The 19,522-nt window shown below is 43.0% G+C and overlaps 4 protein-coding genes across 5 annotated transcripts; 2 read left to right on the forward strand and 2 right to left on the reverse strand.

The window, feature by feature from the left end:
• Positions 1–393: 393 nt before the first annotated feature.
• On the reverse strand, positions 394–5,895 carry cdca8 (cell division cycle associated 8). Its single transcript, XM_035428342.1, has 11 exons — positions 5,750–5,895; positions 5,255–5,357; positions 4,001–4,129; positions 3,801–3,841; positions 3,447–3,522; positions 3,278–3,357; positions 3,038–3,120; positions 2,738–2,830; positions 2,524–2,653; positions 2,130–2,216; positions 394–1,344 (listed from the first exon to the last, which is right to left on the reverse strand). The coding sequence occupies exons 2-11, from the start codon at positions 5,346–5,348 to the stop codon at positions 1,309–1,311; spliced, it is 849 nt and encodes a 282-aa protein (XP_035284233.1). The 5' UTR covers positions 5,349–5,357; positions 5,750–5,895; the 3' UTR covers positions 394–1,308.
• Positions 5,896–6,086: 191 nt separating this feature from the next.
• On the forward strand, positions 6,087–8,455 carry c19h1orf109 (c19h1orf109 homolog (H. sapiens)). Its single transcript, XM_035428336.1, has 4 exons — positions 6,087–6,711; positions 7,236–7,415; positions 7,723–7,841; positions 7,979–8,455. Exons 1-4 carry the CDS (start codon positions 6,443–6,445, stop codon positions 8,017–8,019), a joined length of 609 nt encoding a protein of 202 aa, XP_035284227.1. The 5' UTR covers positions 6,087–6,442; the 3' UTR covers positions 8,020–8,455.
• A 294-nt stretch (positions 8,456–8,749) lies between these two features.
• Positions 8,750–10,576, reverse strand: LOC118233189 (claudin-4). Its single transcript, XM_035428600.1, has 2 exons — positions 9,247–10,576; positions 8,750–9,092 (listed from the first exon to the last, which is right to left on the reverse strand). Exon 1 carries the CDS (start codon positions 10,070–10,072, stop codon positions 9,386–9,388), a length of 687 nt encoding a protein of 228 aa, XP_035284491.1. The 5' UTR covers positions 10,073–10,576; the 3' UTR covers positions 8,750–9,092; positions 9,247–9,385.
• Positions 10,577–13,273: 2,697 nt separating this feature from the next.
• On the forward strand, positions 13,274–18,726 carry LOC118232908 (H-2 class I histocompatibility antigen, alpha chain-like). 2 transcript variants are annotated; one of them, XM_035428147.1, is made up of 8 exons: positions 13,274–13,409; positions 13,703–13,960; positions 14,319–14,585; positions 15,267–15,557; positions 16,730–16,849; positions 17,474–17,515; positions 17,610–18,497; positions 18,592–18,726. In XM_035428147.1, the coding sequence occupies exons 1-7, from the start codon at positions 13,343–13,345 to the stop codon at positions 17,651–17,653; spliced, it is 1,089 nt and encodes a 362-aa protein (XP_035284038.1). In that variant the 5' UTR covers positions 13,274–13,342; the 3' UTR covers positions 17,654–18,497; positions 18,592–18,726. The 2 variants fall into 2 exon arrangements, with proteins under 2 accessions (XP_035284038.1, XP_035284039.1); XM_035428148.1 differs by lacking the exon at positions 13,703–13,960 and having other exon boundaries at positions 13,285–13,409.
• The last annotated feature ends 796 nt before the right edge of the window (positions 18,727–19,522 follow it).

Below are 19,522 nucleotides of genomic sequence, written 5' to 3' on the forward strand. Positions count from 1 at the left end.
AATGGGAGGCCAGTGAATTTCCATTTTCCCGTTGTACAGCACTGCTTTTTTTTTTTTTTTTTTTTTTTTTTTTTTAAAGGGCTCTGGCCGGAAACGTGGAAAACCTGCCAACCAATGTACAACTGATAGAAATACTGCATGAGGTTTTAAAGCTACATTTCTGAGCACAGTACGCGTGCAGAAGCAAGTCAGATGAAACTTATGTATATTAATATGTTACGATTTGAAAATAATGTACAAGGAAGGTTTGTTGCAATCAAAGATTGACAAGTGGTTTCAGAGCCAATGTAAATTCAAAATCACATTCAAACATGAGTGACACTGAGGCCAGTTATTTTTATGACAACCGCAGGAGATTTTAAAAATAAATAAATGCACAAAAGAATGCACACATTTGTTTCAGGTGGTTCTATATTGAAAGTATAAAATTAGCAGAAAAAATATATACATTTAATTTTTTTAGTCACAATCAGGGGAGCTAAGGAATGGGCAGAGATCACTGCCATTTGGGCAGCTGACAACTGAAACTGGAAGAGAAACCCCAGGCTGAGAGCTAGCCTGCTAGCTAACTCACTCGCCTTTCAGGTAATGGACTGCCACATAAAAACACAAAATGAAATAAAAACCCCGGCTGAGACGCTGTGCGCATTAGCACAAAGTAAATCACATGCTTCCCTACTCACAAAAAACATGACAAATATAAAGTAAGACCAGTCAGAAGCAAAATAATCAGAAGCGAAAAAACGGTGACAGGTCAGCAGAAAGAAATGTGGACAAACCATGGCACTTTTAAAATAAACACTTCCAATAGTTTATGCTGGATATCACACCTGCTGACAGACAGTGAAATACATGATATAGGAAATATACACTTTAGAGATGAGAAAAATGGAGGTAAAAACTATATACAGTGCAGGTTAAGTATTTGGACTTAACCTTAACCAATTTTTGTTGTTCTGGTTCTGTACTCCAGCACAAGAAGATGCAATAAAGGCCTAGCAGAGCCACACCATGGAACATACCCAGTGTCTGATGGTGTCTATGGGTCACAGACTTCAGGCAGTCATTGAATGCAAAGGATTTGCAACCAAGTACGTCTACCTCGAAATATGACAACTCTATTTCAGATTATGTTAACTTGTCAAATTACTTATGCTCCATAAAATGGGGGACTATGCATAAAAAGGGCCATACTTCTGACATTAATTACCAGATTTGGGTGTAAATACCCTCAAAATAAAATACTTTTGCATTTCACTGTATAACAAAAGCAATCCTGTGCAAAGCCTGCAGTGGCCTCGGAGGTCATCACTTGGACTGTCCACAGAGAGTGGTGAGGCGGCTCTGTGAGAGAGAGAGAGGAGAACATTAGCATTAAACCAGTACGAACTGGCTACATCTTTTCCAGGAACAGAAATCCTGTACCACCATGAAGCGATCTGAGAAGATATTAAGCAGTACGTAAGCACTACACTCATGGCCAGCGATGAATGCCAGCCATGCATGTGAGCGAGAGTACATGCACCGGAACTGAACAGCTGGGAGTCCAACTGTGTTATGCATCATAAAACAACAGTTCAGAAATTCCTCACACAGCATTACATAAAGAGAATTAAGGTACACGTAAAGAATGTAAAGTTAATTATGGAGGGGGGGGGTTCTTTACACTGACTACCAAAGGATTAAACTTAAAGAAGTCTGCCATTTGAAGATAATGCTACAGTAGAACTGAGGACTTAGCAAAGCTTAATAGGGTCATCTATGATTCTTAGCCACGTTTGTATGCTTTACGGACAGATTTACAATCATAGCAAATGTAAGTTATTTGGCTAGCTGGCTTGCAGACCTGACCTAACCGTCCTGATACTGCCTATTCATCACAGCTTAGCTCCCTAGCTACAGTAAATTTTATCATGAAAGTTGAATATAACCATATATGCAGAGCTATTTGGCGCTGCCAATTCTAGCAGACAAACTCCAAGCTTCTTCACTTCTCCCCTCACTGGTCACTCAAGTGCAGCAGCGATTGGGGGGGGGGGGGGGGGGGCAGCAGCCTGGCATTAGAGAAGGAGAAGATGGGGAGGATTGGGATTCAGACAGCACTAGCAGAGCGGTTTTATGAATGATACCTGAAGCAGTCTGATGCGATGCATGGTGGCGTCATCCAGCTGGTTCAGATCTACAGAGTCCATCTCACTGGCCAGCAGCTGAAGGCACTGAAATCACATGGACTCAAGTCAGCACAGTGAAGAAAGATGCACAGTCCGCACAAACAGTCGTTGCACAGAGTATGCACTAACAGTCATTGTACAGAGTCTGAATAAACATGGTCATTTCACAGAGTCTGAATAAACATGGTCATTGCACAGATTCTGAATAAACATGGTCATTGCACAGAGTCTGAATAAACATGGTCATTGCACAGAGTCTGAATAAACACAGTCACTGCACAGAGCCTACATAAACACAGTCACTGCACAGAGCCTACATAAACACAGTCATTGGCCCTTTCCTTGTGCTCACCTCTCCGTTCTCAGCAGGGATGTTCAGGATGATGTCGTTGGTGCCCCCGGCGATGGGCGAGCCGTTGACAGAGATGCTGTAGATCCTCTCTTGGTGCCGGGGCACTCTCACCGCCGGCGTTTTCGGGAGCCTGGCAGAGAGGAGAGGTTAGAGAAAGCCCACCGCCGCAGCCACCCCTCTCTTCCTCAGACGGTAACGGGCGCAGGTCATTCACCTGGAGTCAAAGCGCGGGGTGATCAGGGGAGTAGGGCCCATGAGAGAGCAGTCCAGGTTGCGAGCCGGAGTGACAAGGGGCTTCCGGTTGGATCTGTGCCCAGAGGGAGAAGTGAGGAGGAGGAGGAGGAGGTAAGGAAGCAGCAGAGTATCTATACAACTATAAAGAGCAGCTTGTGTGTATTACAACCATTTCATCAAAAACGTTCTGCAAATCTTGATATAGAGAAACTGTGGCTACCATCAGCACACAATGGTTATTCAGCAACATGGCAGATCATTTGGAACAGCAGGCCCTTACTTCCTTATTGACGTGTTCTGCTTGCTGACTGAGACAGCTTTGGCTCTTTTTGAAGTGGAGGGCGCTTTCTTTGTTGTTTTACCCTGTTACAACGGGGAGGGAAAAAAGGGAAAAAAAAACAATCTCAAACCGTCTGTCAGATGCCAGCAGTTAGTTTGTGTTTCTTTTGGTGACGTGGAGTGAGACGTCACATGTCAGGTGATCATTCGGCCCCCCCAGGCCCCTCCCTGTCTCGCTCACCTTCTTCACGGTAGTCTGGTTCTGGGGAACGTTCTCCTCATCCTCAGAAGCTGCCGCCAGTCTGCTGTGCTTCGGGACCACTGCACACAAGAAACGCAAGTGAATGTACTGGAGGAGGGATCCAGAAAGCGGACACCAAGGGACACACTGGCAGCGCTCAGCGACTGACCTTTCTTGGCAGACTTGGGTGGAATGGTGTGAACCTCTGCCATGACACTGTCCACCTGAGCCGCCACTTCCTCTTTCTGTGAAACGCCACAACGCGTCAACTCAGCGTTAAGGCAGAGAACCAGCCGACATTCTGAATCCACACAAGTCGCAAATGCTGTATTCCCTCAGGGACACCAATCATATTTGGAGCTTTGTCAAAATTCAGGAAGTCAGGTGTAAAGGGCACCAGCTTTAAGGCTGGACGTGTAGACAGAGAAGTTGCGTTGGAACTAGACTTTAATTCTTTTGGCAAACTACTAAGAGAAACATGAAAAATGTAAAACCACAACACAGTGAAATGCAAGACAAGCACCTTTGCATTTTCTTCTGGAGTCTTCTCCTTCTTCTCAGACTCTATGGAATAAAAGGAGAGTGTCTTTTTTCATGCATACTGAAGACCCCTCTCCTCATTTCAAGAAAAGGGAGATCTTCATTTCCATCCAACATCTTCAACTTCAACCATAATAAACAGACACCAGCTTCCATGAGTTGACAGCGCACACGGGTACCTACCGCAGAACTCAATCCAGTTCATCTGCCGCACTGCTTTGGGCAGCTTTATCAGGCTCATGTTGTAGAAATTGTCTGCATCCTTAAGGAGGCTGTTTGTCTTCTCCTTCAGTCTCTCCACAATAGTTTTTACTAGGAAATGAGAGTAAGTATTACCGTCAGGAGTGTAACTAATTGAAAACCTTTTCAGCTCACCCAGTAAATATCCAGAAATTTGATCAAGCTGATTAATATTTTACCATGAAGTTCAGCATTCCCAATTTTGCTTGCAAGAGACAACCACATGGCTAGGAGCTTTCACCATTTTAATAAACTTGTGTATGAACTGGTAGTGTTACAACAGGTCATAGAAAAGCTTAAAAGTCCATGTGACGCAATGGTGAAAGCCAAATTTGGCATATTGAGGTAATGATGTTTTGTTTGCTTTTGTTCTTTTTTCTGGAGGGGGGGGGGGGGGGGTTCCAGGACACAAGACTAGACCGATACCAATAAGAACAAAACAATTGATACTCTTCCTAAAATGAGAGGGAGTATTTTGTATAGTGTAAACCAGTGGGGATGTGTTATCAATAGGACATTAGCAATCAGCTACTGATTTTTACACGGATTGAATTGTTATTCTTAAAACTATATTAACAGTAAACCTATCACCCATATTTTAAAAACCCACAATAGCACTGGGAGACTGAATGTCTGTCAGCCTCATACAAATAATAGCAAAGCACAAGAGGAAAAAGTCACTGCCTCTGACAAATTTAACAGCATATTTCTTTTTTTAAACGAATGAATCAATAAATGTAATCATTGTGTATGGTGCTTATGTGTCCTTGGCATTCTGAACTCAGTTCAGAAAAGGTTCCCCAAACGTATCACTTAGATAACTTTAAAACATTCTTGTAACTGTCTCATTGTAGATAAACATTGACCACCGAGAAACATTTGGAGGATTGAAGATTCATCCATTATCTTCCTGAAGATACTGTCCCAACAAAGAGGCTTGTGTAGCTGCGGTTCACCCAAGTGTTTCAGAGCAGCGCTTTAATTAGACAGTCAGACGAATGAAACCCAATTCATCATGCTTTCACTTATGAAAAGGTTCCGACGCAAAATTATTCTCGGTGTAGCTAGCTAATGTAGGCGGATTCGTTAGGTAAATTACGCAAAGTGATCAACAAGCTATTGCTTACCATTTAACGTCGCCACATTAATTTAAAATGCAGCTATATGGCGATAGTCACATTCTAAACGCTGACTTACCCTCACTGTCAAAGTCATCGAGGAAGGCCTCCAGTTTGGCCATCTTGGGCCCATTTTTACGGCTTTTGTTCGTTGTTCTTTTCCTGGGCGCCATGGAGAACTTCTAGAGGTGGGGGAATAACCAGCTTCAATCAGTCGGCCAATGTTAAAACTTGCTAGCCAGTCGGCTTATACTTGCTCCCATTAGAAAATTCTGAATGTAACATACAGAATATTTTCTTAAAACGCGTTAGTCTATATAGTCTAGGGTTGTTTGATAGAGGCATTAGAAGTAGCCCGCTGCCAATCCAGCTTGCTATAAACTTAGTTTTAACGTTAGCCTGGCCCTCACGAACTAGCAATCAGTAACAAGTAGCTAACTAGCTAGTAGCTAGTGAAACCAACAGCTGGCTATGCTAACATAGCCACAGCTATCGATATATCCTTTGTTTGCAAAACATAATCGCAACTGGGATTACAAATACAGCGCAATAAAATAGAAGCCAAAACACTTACATTTTAACAAATATTGGAATGATGGACAGGATTTCACGAGACAGTTCCCACAATTTGCAGCTCCACTCTAATCCCAAACGGTCAGCGCCAACCTGACGATTGCATTCAAAAGTAACCGCTGTTCTCCAGGCCAGCCAATCAAAACCCTAACATGGACGATGTCGTCATGAGTGTTTCCGTCTACAGTCAAAGCGTCAATGCGCGTTGTGACCAATCAAATCGGAGACAAAAAATTAACACTATATATCTGACCAATAAAGACAACCTTTAACGACGTATAGACCAATAGACTTTAAAACACTTTCAGTCTGTCCAATAGGAAGAAAGAAATGTTACAATGCCACCGGAAACACTTGAGCTCATGGAAGTAAACACGGTGTACAACGTGTTTCACTGCAAAGCTAAAATTTGCCGGTTGGTTGTATCGAAAATAGTATAATGTTACCATACAGTGATTTTTGACGAAGTTGCCAGTGAATTGGTAGTTTCAAGACTTTATTATTTGGTGCGCTAAACAAACTAGAAAACCGTTGAATATGTAGCCACTACTAGTAGCTAGTACTCGTGTTTTGTATTTTCTGACTAACCAACGTGGTAGAATTTCAGCTAGCTATTTAATAAGAATAACTCTATTAAATAGCAGGTTGTGTATTTGATATTATAGTAGCTGGCTATTGAGATGCCCTGTGTGAAATGTCGAAGCCTGCATTGTTGTCGCTTCATCAAGCACTAAAAAGGAGCTTTCATTCTTTGGAGCAAAATCATAAAGTGTGGAATTCCGTACTGGAAGAATGCGTGCCCTTGATGGGCTCCCTGGGTAACCTCGCCGAGCAGCTACTAGCGCTCAACGGCGTACAGATGGCAAGCACGCCTTTGGCTCGGTTCTCTGACCTGCAAGATCGCCTCCGTTGCAAGCTTCTGGTGGCTGTGGACACCGTCCTCGACAAACTTGCTGACAAAATGTAAGATTGAGACCCAGGTGATCCACTTGTGATGTTAATTTGCTCTACGTAAATGTTAATTAGAGTATACATATTTAATCACAGGATCAATATTGGGCAACGTGTGCAGATTAGATGCACTGCACATACTATCGCTTTGATTTCACGGTAATAGGCAGAGAGAACGAAAAGGGGACGACCACGTAAGTGCTGTAGATGAGCGATTTTGCGCTGACATAACAGATACACAATATCTATTACTATTTCGTATCTCACCCGGAGTTACTACTCAGACGGTGCTGTAACTAAATATTTCTGAAAAATAACATTAACTGAAAGGAGCAGCAGGGACAGCGCCCGAGGAGAGAAACGTCATGACTTTTCTGACGGCACGAAATGCTGTGATGTTGCACTTGTTGTACGTCGCTCTGGATAAGAGTATCTGCTAAATGCCTGTAATGTAATGTAATGTTACATCAAATAGGCCACAGCTTCTGCCCTGTCTCTAACTACAGCCACGTGACTCAGTGTTTTTCTTTTTGTAGGTGTTCCTTGCAGAAGGTAAGGGATGCAGTGGGTAACCAGGTAACGGCTGCATTCCAAGTGTATGAGCAGCATGCAGACACTCTGGACCTGACCACCTGTCTGCAGAGGTCAGCAGCTGCCCCCTCCATCGCAGACATGCTAGAGTGGCTGCAGGATGCAGAACGCTACTACAGGCAGCAGTATCCTTTCTATGTTGTTCATACTGTTAGCGAACCCTGTAACACAATCACCAGCAACAGTATCTTTTTAAAGGTGTTAAAACAGCCACTAAAACTGTAACACTATCGCCAGCCACAGTATCATTGCTGTATCTCTAACTCTGTCACCCACACATTGACACGACCAGAATTAGCAGCATTTTCTCTAGCACCAACACATTAACAGTACCACCATCAGCAGTATTTGATTAACTCGGTCACAAATTTTGTAGTTGAAGAGAGAGAAGTTGAAGGAAGCCTGGCCACTGTGCTCCTTAGCTGTGTGCAGGTACCTGAGGAGAAAGGCTCTATTGCAGGCACTGAAGCCCGGTGAGCTGTCTGACCTGCAGAACGCACACAGGAGGTGGGAGGCTCTGGCCACACCCGAGCGAGAGGACAGTGTCTCAGGTGAGCCGCAGTAGGTGCTCTGCGCTGGAGCTGCTTCCTGTATGAGAGCCAAAGCCACTTTCATACCTCCACCTGTCACACAGGCTTCCAGCGGCCGAACCGTTCCTGACTCTGTGTCCCTGTGTCTCCCTTTTCAGACACGCTGTTCAGAGTGTCCTTTTTCATGGACTCTCCCTGAGAGTGGCTCAACCGGCCTGGTGCCAGCACAGCTCCACCCAGAGCCACACAGCCAGTCCTCACAGGCCCAGCACAGAGGAGCACTGCTCTAAGACATTCAATCCGGAGGTCATGAGGAGGGAGAGAAGGTATCAGATGGAGAAGGGGGAGGAATATGGCTGTAGCCAGAAGTGGGCTCATCATGTGGCAGAATCTGGCAGATGGGGGCAGAGTATGGAGAAAAAAGTTGAGAGAGAAAGAATACATCAGAGATCAAGGGATCCCACAAAAGACCAGAGAGTAACAGTAATCTGTGTGTGGACTTCGGGGGGAAATACTGGGGCAGTCACAATGTCTGTCACATTTTTCCTGAATGTCTCAGAATAATGTCAGTGTGGTAACTTAATTTGTAATCTCCTTTGGTTATGAAAATAAATGGCAGAAGTCAGTCATTTTAATGGCATCTGTCTTATTTTATTTTATTTTTTTTGCGGTGTTGCCATGATGGTCCAGGAGATGGCAGTGCTGTGCATGAGAGTAAATGACAGCAACACATTTCTAATTTTTCATTAGTATTCGTGCTCTTTTAAGTAGAAATCATTGCAAGGTGGTGTATGTGATCTACCTTACCAAGAACATAGTTGGCGTTATCTATTAGACATTTTGAGTTAAATTTGACAAACAGATTTTGTCAAATAGAAAAATGTCACAATAAAAAAATGTCACAATAGACACAATAGAAAAATGTATTGACAATCACAAAAAGGTTTATTCAGTTTCAGTGCCATTTCAAACTTTATTTTATTGGGTTCACAACACTGTGCATTACAAACAAAGCCAAATGGGAGAAAACACAGCACACTTCACTCAGAACACAAACAAAGCTCGGTACAGAAACACCTGGCTTTCAGATACACATTCCACTGATCATAACCCAGAACGGCTGGTTTAGCAACTGGAGGTTTGCTACGCTGTAGGTTCTGATGTCAACTGAAGAAAAAATGTATGACTGGTGCACCACTTCCTGCTTTGACGGTCTGCACTTCCTCTTGTCATAAACCAACAGTTCTGCAGGGTAGAAACCACTCAACATTCCTAGAATAATATGGGTTCAATTGGATTAAATAAATAACTTACTATAAATTTAATTCATGACATAAACATATAGAAAAAAAGTCTGCATTCAGATACAATATTGGTCAGTTAAGCTCTCAAGTTGATAAATAAAGAGGTAGACACAAAACACTACCTGTAAATGGATCAATCCACAGCAACTTCCTGGTAACCAATAGCCAAGGATCTGTACCATTCCAGACCTTGTCCCAACCGATCCATTACTCCTACCCCTGTTCACCACCATCTCTTTATGTGCCTCCCTGCCCGTTGCGTCAGACGTACTCCTTCAGCGGCAGGCTGCTGGTGGAGATGGGTTTTGGGGGCTCGGGGGCGGAGGCGCGGGTGTTGGCGAAGCTGCGGCCCATGTAGCCGCGGCGGTAGCCCCTCCTGTCGCCGTGGGGACAGGTGCAGCTGAGCACGGCCCCGCTCAGCATGAGGATGACGGCGGCGGCCCAGCCCAGGTAGATGGCCTGGCCCAGCTCGCGCTTGCGCACCGCGGGCACGGCCGGGTTGTAGAAGTCCCGGATCACGCTGTTGGCGGTCCAGGAGACGGGCACCAGCACGCACAGGCCCGTGAGCATGAAGAGCACGCCGCCGCTCAGCGCGATGGCGGCCTTGGCCTGCCGGTCGTCGCCGGCGCAGGTGGTGCACTTCATGCCGCAGCAGGACACGGTGCAGGAGAGCCAGCCCAGGAATATGGCCAGGCACATGAGCGCCCGCGCGGCCTGCACGTCCGGCGGCAGCGCCAGCATGGACTCGTACGTCTTGCACTGCATCTGGCCCGTGGTCTGGTAGACGCAGTTCATCCAGATCCCCTCCCACACGATCTCGGAGGTGAGGATGTTGCTGCCGATGAAGGCCGTGACCTTCCACTGCGGCAGCGCCGTCACGGCGATGGCCATCACCCAGCCCGTCACCGCGCAGGTGAAGCTGATCAGCTGCAGGCTCGTGTTCACCATGGCTCCGGCTTCACTGGACCACGCCCACTTTTAGGCTCGCTAGACCACACCTAGTTTTAGCGGTCTGTGCTGCTGTCCGTCCGCTACCTGGTCTGTCAGTGATCTGACTCAGTGCTCCAGATTTTGACCAGTCCCCTCCCTCACCACCTGTGACTCTGTACCTCTCTCTCTCAGTCACTCGTGCTGGGTTTGTAGTTCACTTCTTCTCCCTCGCTCAGCGTCTTTCCTTCTTCTGAAACCTGTATTTACTTTCTTCTTTACAGAAGTTTAAAAGCTCTCATTTTCTGCCTTCCTTCCCAGGATCCTCCACTTGTTCACCATCTGTTATTCCCTCTGCCTTCTACTTTCTCTCTCTCTCTCCTTGTGCCTTTCAGACTGATGAATTATTGAAGAAGCAGGAGCAGCATAGGCATCTCTGGCAGCTCATCAGAGCATGACTGGCAGAGCCTCAGAAAAGCTTGTCTCTGGCCTGGTGCATTGTGGGTACAGTGACCCTTTGGCGTGAGAGCCCCCAGCCTCCCCTGGAACCCCCCGACCCGCCGCACTCTCACCCCAAACCGCCCGAGAGTCTGTGCCTTCCTGGGTCGGTGTAGATTTGCTGTGACGGCTTGAGCTGGTTTAAAACCTGACACCTTGACCCAACGCTCGTGCCCAGGATGGATCACGTATCTGGAGAAGGTGGACGGGGAGGGAACAGGTGCCTGCAGTCCACAGAGAGAAAGAAGAGATGAATATATGAATATAAATATATATTTCAATTTATATGCAACCAAACAAAAATGACATTTAAAAACTCCCTGAGAAATGTACCTTTCTTTTCGCTGGGGTCTTATCCGACGTGCTGGCTTGGTTTGCAGTTCGGTGCTGGGGTCTCAGTCTGGTGGCTGCGGTAGTGGTGGTGAGGACAGGGGCAGAGACAAAATGACTGGAGTGTGTTGAGAGGGTGGGCCCCCAGCTTCATCCCACCGGAACCAAATGAGAAGGTCACATCACAATGGCCAGTGCAGGGCTGGGGGGCCGCAGGAGAATGGGGGTTCAAGTCCCACGCCTGTCCAGGTTTGGTGGAGGTCCTGTGTTCTCTCAAAGGTCGCCCTAACCCGGCTGGGCCCCCTCCTGTCCTCTCGGACCCTTGGTTCCGGGGAGCTTTGTTGAGCTGGCAAGGAACTGGTCGGCAACAGTCTGTTTCTAGTCTACACTTACACACAGCCTGAGAGGGCTATACTGATCCCAGACAGATAGGGGGGGGAGGGTGGGTGAGAGAGAGCGAGAGAGAGAGAGAGAGAGAGAGAGAGAGAGAGGGAGAGGGAGAGGGAGAGAGAGAGAGAGAGTGGTGTCAGTATGAGGATCAATTAACACAAAGACAATCCACGGGGCCCCAACAATAAGGCTTAAATGCTCTGTCTCCCACTACAATGCTTTAAATGAGCTTTTACAAAAAGCTGCTTTCACTCTCCTCTGGTCCGGCGCGGTTGTGAAAGAGGGAAAGCTCCACCACAGGGGCTCACTGGAATAACGGCCTGCTGACAGAAAACCGCATGAAATACACCTCCCAACTGCCCTCACAAGAGCACCAGCTCTCCCCAGCCACATGCGGGGGAAACAGGGTACTTATTATTTATGCTTTAGTCCCAGATTCAATATTCCCGGACCACCGTCATAAGAAATCTTTTCGTAGAGGAGGGACTTCTGGGCAGGAGTAGTCTGAAATTTTGCCAAAAATATAGATAAATGGTTGTTGTTTTCTAGACGAGATCTGGTCCCGGGCCCAAAGTAGTGTGGTACCGATATTCTGATAACTGCACCCACACACATAGGGAGTAGAATGAACTGGAGCTGGTGCTCAAAGATGAACATGCATAGGTCAATTAGGAAACTGGATCTTGCTGATAAGCTTTTTGGAGGCTTTTCGATGGTGTGGATCAGAAACTTGTGCCACACATTGTTGTTGTTGTCCTGTTCCTCCCATCTCTCTCTCTCCCTCTCTTTTTCTTTCTCTCTCTCGCTCCATCTCTCTCTCTCTCTCTCTCTTTCTCTCTATCACACTCAGAGCCCATGTCTCTCTGTTGATGAATTAAATATAATGGGTATTGAACCCATGGTTCAAGTTTCCTTTCTTGAATGGCCTCTCTTCCTTAGCAACAGTGGCCATGACAACGGAATAGCACACAGGAAATGGTGAGAGGACAATAATGACATGGAGGGTGAGGGGGAGAGAAAGATAAAGAAAGGTAAAAACAGATGACTGGGGACCAATGGGGAGGCATATTGCAGCTGAGTTTTTCCCTTTTCTTTTGTGGAAAACCACAGAAATATGAACGCCGAGTCACACAGGCGTTTAAAGTTGTACATGAAACACAGACAGAAGTATAGCAACCAATGCTTTTTACAGATGACAAGTTCATACACTACCATTAACTTAGGAAATTGCCATCTGCTCTGGTGCTACATACTGTTGTTCTTGCTACACACGCATGCACTTGCGCGCGCACACACACACACACACACACACACCAAGAAGCAGGGTGAATTATTGATTCAATCTGAACACACCGAGTGTCTGCATTGGTTTCTAACACCAGTGTATCACCTGAACACATCACCCCCTTTTCTAGGAAATAGCCAAAGGGAAGGAATTACTCTACGACTCCATGACACAGTCAGAATTAAAATAGCTCATGTTTCACAAACAACTGCCGTCCCTACTATCACATGCACAATGTATGATAGTGTACATTCATGCAATATTGTGCATAACTGATGGATGATGTGCAACAGTAAACACTTTCTTCTTTCAAATAATTTCACCCCAGGAAATATTTGAAGAATCAACATAAATTCACTCTTGTTGCAAAACAGCACAAAACCAACATACTTCCTCAATTTTTGTCTGTTTATGTAAGTATTTTAATATCAGCAGGGACAACGAGTATTAAGCCTATGCACTGTACAAATTGAGTATTGTACCTTATCGGACATGTGTTTTGTAGTTGTTCCAATAACCATTGGTATGCACTTACTGTACGTCACTTTGGATAAAAGCGTCTGCCAAATAAATGTAATGTAATGTAATGCAAGTTACGCAGAAGAGATTTTTTATGATGTTGCATTCATGGATTGTGGCAAAAATGTAATTTGAAAAAAAAAATGTAGGGAAAAAACAAAATATGAACAACTCGATTCAACTCGTCATTGCTTCGAACAGCGCATGGTCAAAAAACTATTGAAAGTGAAAGCAACTGTTAACCAGCCACTAGGTACGAAAATACAACGATGGTTCTTTCACGCTCGTACACGTACGCAGTCGTGTTTCTTGCTTTAATAAAAAAGACTCATACAGGTAAGATAGTTATTGTTGTGTAAAATATGTATTCTCGTGTATTTAATCAAATATGTAGGACCACTTTGTGCAAATTTAAGTCGACTGCCGTATTATGTAATGTTGCGACAAACCCATATGGCTGTGATTGCGATGAAAAACAATTAGACTTTATACTTTACTTAAACTGTCATTTCATGTTACATTGCTAATCAAGACTACAGACATTCTTCTACAGACGTCTTCACCGATTGCTTCATCCATAAAGTTTTAACAACGGCTATTATTATTCTTCATATTGGTATCCAATCTAGGTTCTCACTCTCTGTGGGTGATGGCTACATTCATAGCAGGAGAAACACAGTTCCCAAAGTTCAGTGCTGTGTTGATGGTGGATGATGTGCAAGTGGAATACTTTGACAGTAACGAGAGTAAAGTCATCATGCGGAGACACTGGAAAGCGGAGGATGTTATTGAAGAGGCAGACCTGAAAAACACCGTTATGTCGATGATTCGTGACCACTTAAATGTATATTTTCAACAGTTGAAGCCGCGTTTTAATCACACTAGTGGTGAGTAAAATGAGACGAAGAATAAAAATGCCATAAGCGCCTGCCAACATGCGTATGGCTTACACCCTTACCGACCGGCCGGAATGTGCCAGAATACTGCCCGCTGAAACATGACCATTCAAAGATACCGCACAACATCCATGCAGAGTACACAAACACCACTCACCATGAAGCTGCTATTTTTCTGTACTTAGGACACCAGACAACAAGGTGCAGTTAATTTCTATATTGTAATTAATTCTTAATGCAATAATAGAAATCATAAAACAAAGTATTGCTTTGCTTGTAGAGTCAAGGTGACATGTTCTTCCCCTGTGTGTGTTTGTGTGTGTGTGTTTATGTGTGTGTTTGTTTGTAGGGGTTCATACATATCAGCGAATGACTGGATGTGAGTTGAACGATGAAGATGAAAGTCCACTGATGTTGTGGGATGCTTATGATGGCATTGACACAAGGAGTTATAACAAGGGTGCCTACATACACAATCCCCTTTTACCAGAGTTAATGTGGAGTAAGTTAAAGATAGAGGCCTCAAAACTAGTGAATACCAACTTATACCAGCCCCTGTGCATCAGGACACTCAAGAACTACCTACAACAAGAGAAAAATACAGTAAAGAGAAAAGGTAACATCAATATAGTCTTGTTTATTTATTTATTTATTTATTTATTTATTTATTTATTTATTTAAAATATTGCTAAAATAAATAAATACATAATTTCACTGCACAAGAGCGTTCTCTTCCTGGGGGCTCGATTTTTTCAAAATGGTGTACATGGCCCAAACAGTGTCGGCAAATAATACATACAGCATTGTGTGAATAATATACAGACATATTGTAAACGAAGATGCATATATAAACAAAGTAAATGCGTTCTTAAAATACAGACATTAATTACTTTATATCCTAAAATAAACAGACTTTTTTGTTCATTTAAATAATACTTTTTTTCCTACTGATCTAAACTGATCAAAGGGGTCAGGAATAGAGTTTTATAAGGGCGCATTTGGCCCCCAGGCTGAATAACCCTCCTGTACAGAAGCATGGTGCCTCTGCCTCTTAAGATTGTGTTTTAAATGACCCTTTAAATTGTGAAGGATCAAGTTTTAAGAAATTATAAGAAAATTTATGAATGTCTTCTGTTGTCAGACTTTTGGCATGCAGTCAGTGCTTAACAGCTTTTAGTAAATTGCATTTAAGCAGCTGTCACAATCTGGGTTTTCGAAAGATAAAATAACTACTGTATATCCTACTTGCAGAGCACTAAATTGCCAAACTAAACATATCCAAATGTGGTCTCTCCAGTGCGTCCCAAAGTCAGGGTGATACAGAGGACACACCCAGAGTCGGGGGCGCTGCAGGTGATCTGTTTGGCCACGGGCTTCTACCCCCGTCACATTAACATGACCCTGCTGAGAGACGGGCGGACCATTCCAGAGGAGCACCTGCTCACTGGAGACCTCCTCCCCAATGGAGATGGCACGTACCAGCAGAGGAGGATCCTGGACACCAGCTCCGAGGAGATGAAGGAAAGACACAATTACACCTGCACTGTCACGCACACAAGCCTGAGCAACAAACTGGACGTCACCTGGGGTAAGAGATATAGAAGCCCGATTTACCTGCTATTGTGATTAAATGAAGTCAGTACCTTACTTTAAATAGCTACCATGTGCTGTGGGTCTTGCACGAATCAATACATTATTGGGCCTATTATGTCAAATTTGTCAAATAAAGGTTTTCTTAGTAAATCACATATACATTTCAGTACTGACTAATGACATTACTTGTACCCAGTCTTTAATCGGAGAGTAAAATAATGGTTTGATCCTAAACTTAAAAAGTGGATTATTCAGGTTATAAAAGCAAAACATGTAGAAAAGCCTGCAATTCAGTGGATTTGAAAAGCCGATTGTAATGGATTTCTCAATATCAATAATTTACTCCATGGAGTTACTGCAAATAAGAATTAGCCTGAAAAGATATGTAATTTTAAGATCCTATGTGCCAGATATGTAGTCTTTAGATTATGGCCTTTGAGAGGGAAACAGTGAATTGTATACAATATTATATTGGTTGTAAGAATGTGGCCTGCCCTCCCCGTCACAAGCAGCAAAGCAAATGTGATTTGGGAAATTTAAAATCCACTGATACCCTAATCTAGGCAGGCAATCTATGGGTCTCACCTCCTGCAGAGTTTGTCTCAGAAGAGACAAACCAGAAGACTCAGGACACCATATCGGGGGTCAGAGATCCTGCATGACTACATGCCTAATTTCCCTTTAAGTTTGAATGCAATATTTAGGTAGGCCAATCCTTTTTATAAATGAGTCTGATCCCCTTCCCTTCTCCTTAAATCGGCATCATCCAATCAGGGCAAACATCCTCAAGCCATGCTGGGTAAGGTATTTAAGATGGCCACAGGAAAAAGTTGCATTGTGTTGCCTTTGGTTTCGGTGGTGGTTCCTTGGTTGTGTGTTTGTAGCTGGTTTCCGTTCATCCTGTGGTGCTTAAACTAGAAGTGGGTGATACTTTGGCAAGGTCTAGCTTATCCATCACTCTCTCTCTTTTCTGGTATTTCTAAATTAATTTTTTAATGTTTCGTGTAATGTCTTCGGTTTTGTAATTTAGAAGTAGTTAGCCTGTATTCAATAAAGAATGTATGATTTCAGTGCATTAATCTAATTGACTGCTTTGTACTGAATTCAGTTATTTAATCTTAAAGGCTGATATAGCGTGTGACAGGGGTTACTGTGCATCCTCTACAGAACCGGGGCCTGCTCCGGACGTCACATTCATCGCTGTTGTTGTGTCCGTGGCTGTGTGTGCGGTCGTGCTTCTGGTCTTAGCCGTGGCTGCGTTCATTAAGTGGAAGAGGAGAACTGCAGGTAAGGGAAGTGAAGCTGGAGTGGGAGAGAAAGAGGGACGTGCAGGATACTCGCCACAGACCACATTGTTCTGGCTGTGCGATACCACGATTCAACGTTAAACTCATTCTAAGCAAATAACGCAAATATGATGCAAATGCAAATATAAAATGATGATGCAAATATAAAATGATGATGTATGAGCATAACAAAATATGATGCAAGAATTGTACATTCTAGCAGCCATTTTTAGCAATGAGGATTAATAGATGCGCAAATAATTGTCATTGACAGTTTTTTTTTCTCCAAAATACGTGTTATTTATTGCTATAAAATAAGATCAAAAATGTTCTCAAAAATTGTAGGCACATCTTTTAAATAATTATTGTTTTTGGTGCCACTGTTGTGATATAATGTAATGTTTTGATTTGTACTGTGTTGTCGATATGATTGCTTTCATTCTTGGATGGTTGTTATGAACTCTGTAGCTACATGAATTTCTCAAAATGTGAATCACCTGACTTGACTTGATTTGGAAGGGGAGGGTCGGAGGAAGGTGTCAGCACAGAGATGAAAAGACACACGGGGGAGTCACCCTTATATTATAGCACCCTCTGCTGTCTCTAATGTGTCACTGCACTCTAGGTCTACAGGGATACCGTCCACCTGTCTCCAGTACAACGCTGAGTAAGTCTCTGCAAGTAACTCCATGAGAAATAATACTTGAACTTCTTTAATGTGGCGCATGTCCCTGAAACCTTGCTCTTTTTTCTTATTTCAGACAAAGAAGAAAATGACATATCTTCAAGCTCTTCCAGCTTATAAGAGCACTGTGTACATTATTCCTGAGAGGCCCATCATCCACTGTAAACTCAGACATGTATTTTATATGCCATTAAAATACTTTTTGTTCATTTACCTATTATTTTATAGTTAGCCCTTTCTCCAATGAACGTCAGTTTGAAATACTTAACATTTTCATTTTATCATGGAAATTAAGCAGTGTGTTTACTGTCATGGTAAATAAGATCTCATTATGAATGGCGCAGTTAGTTGATTTGTTTTTGGTTATCTGGATTTGTATGTGTAATTATCAAGGGTTTTTAAGCAAATAACGCAAATATGATGCAAATGCAAATATAGAATGATGATGCAAATATAGAAATATGATGTATAAACATAACAAAATATGATGCAAGAACTTGTACATTCTAGCAGCCATTTTTAGCAAGGAAGATTAATATATGCACAAATAATTTTAATTGACAAATAATTTATTTTCCAAAATATGTGTTATTTATTGCTATAAGTAAAATCGAAAATGTTCTCAAAAATTGTCAGCACGTCTTTTAAATAATTAGTTTTTGGTGCCACTGTGTTGTGATATAATGTAATGTTTTGATTTGTACAGTGTTGTCGATATGATTGCTTTCTTTCTTGGATGGTTGTTATGGTATAAACTCACATGAATTTCTCAAAATGTGAATGCAAAGGATCACCTGACTTGACTTGATTTGGAAGGGGAGGGTCGGAGGAAGGTGTCAGCACAGAGATGAAAAGACACACGGGGGAGTCACCCTTATATTATAGCACCCTCTGCTGTCTCTAATGTGTCACTGCACTCTAGGTCTACAGGGATACCGTCCACCTGTCTCCAGTACAACGCTGAGTAAGTCTCTGCAAGTAACTCCATGAGAAATAATACTTGAACTTCTTTAATGTGGGGCATGTCCCTGAAACCTTGCTCTTTTTTCTTATTTCAGATAAAGAAGAAAATGACATATCTTCAAGCACTTCCAGCTTATAAGAGCACTGTGTACATTATTCCTGGGGTACATCATCCACTGTAAACTCAGACATGTATTTTATATGCCATTAAAATACTTTTTGTTCATTTACTTATTTTATAGTTAGCCCCTTCTTCAATGAATGTCAGTTTGAAATGCTTAACATTTTCATTTTATCATGGAAATTAAGCAGTGTGTTTACTGTCATGGTATACAAGATCTCATTATGAATGGCACAGTAGTTTTTTGTTTTTTTTTGTTATCTGGATTTGCATGTGTAATTGTCAAGGGTTTTACTGCCTTTTCAGTGCTTGGGTCGACATGCAAGTCACAGATTTGATTTCCAGATGGGGTGCTAACCTTCCTGTGCCATGTACTTAGAATATGACTAGATATTCTGCTGTTTAAAAGCACACAGAATATTTGAACTATGCAGTCTTAATTTATGCGAACTATTTCATATACTGGAGGACAGTGCGTGCTGTGATTACTCAGGTAAGCCTTGGGCAATTACACAGAAAAGACAAACTGCAGATTAGGCTTAAAATACCAATTTATTACTTTGCACAATAACACAATAATCCCTGCAGCCTAAAAAAAATTCTTTAAAAATGTCACAAAGCGATGCAGCAACTGATTGGGTGCCCTCATAGGAGGGGCCAGAGACAAGCTCCACCCCTCCACAGCAGGTCAGAAAGGGTACCTCGTATTGCTATTGGACAGTCACATAGCTGAGAACACTAGAAAAAACATTACAGAGTTAAACACCAGTATAGGGACAAATAAAATTACAATAAACATTGTCAAATGTATAGCAAACAAATCATTATATATATCAAACAGGGATTTTTTAAAAAAACATGCTCTCTTGAAATTGGGGCACAGAAAGACTGGATAAAAAGTTTCG

This window comes from Anguilla anguilla, chromosome 8, assembly GCF_013347855.1.
Source record: "Anguilla anguilla isolate fAngAng1 chromosome 8, fAngAng1.pri, whole genome shotgun sequence".
NCBI classification, from domain to species: domain Eukaryota; kingdom Metazoa; phylum Chordata; class Actinopteri; order Anguilliformes; family Anguillidae; genus Anguilla; species Anguilla anguilla.

Bases quoted from the DNA above. Each gene is read 5' to 3' on its own strand.
- LOC118233189 (XM_035428600.1), bottom strand. From the start codon at position 10,072: ATGGTGAACACGAGCCTGCAGCTGATCAGCTTCACCTGCGCGGTGACG.
- cdca8 (XM_035428342.1), bottom strand. From the start codon at position 5,348: ATGGCGCCCAGGAAAAGAACAACGAACAAAAGCCGTAAAAATGGGCCC. The intron at 4,130-5,254 runs GTAAGTCAGCGT...CTCATTTCCTAG, and splicing joins CGATGACTTTGACAGTGAGG to TAAAAACTATTGTGGAGAGA. The intron at 2,831-3,037 runs GTAAGGGCCTGC...CTCTGGGCACAG, and splicing joins CAGAACACGTCAATAAGGAA to ATCCAACCGGAAGCCCCTTG.
- LOC118232908 (XM_035428147.1), top strand. From the start codon at position 13,343: ATGGTTCTTTCACGCTCGTACACGTACGCAGTCGTGTTTCTTGCTTTA. The intron at 13,410-13,702 runs GTAAGATAGTTA...TATCCAATCTAG, and splicing joins AATAAAAAAGACTCATACAG to GTTCTCACTCTCTGTGGGTG. The intron at 17,516-17,609 runs GTAAGTCTCTGC...TTCTTATTTCAG, and splicing joins TGTCTCCAGTACAACGCTGA to ACAAAGAAGAAAATGACATA.
- c19h1orf109 (XM_035428336.1), top strand. From the start codon at position 6,443: ATGTCGAAGCCTGCATTGTTGTCGCTTCATCAAGCACTAAAAAGGAGC. The intron at 7,416-7,722 runs GTATCCTTTCTA...AGCTGTGTGCAG, and splicing joins GAACGCTACTACAGGCAGCA to GTACCTGAGGAGAAAGGCTC. The intron at 7,842-7,978 runs GTGAGCCGCAGT...CTCCCTTTTCAG, and splicing joins GCGAGAGGACAGTGTCTCAG to ACACGCTGTTCAGAGTGTCC.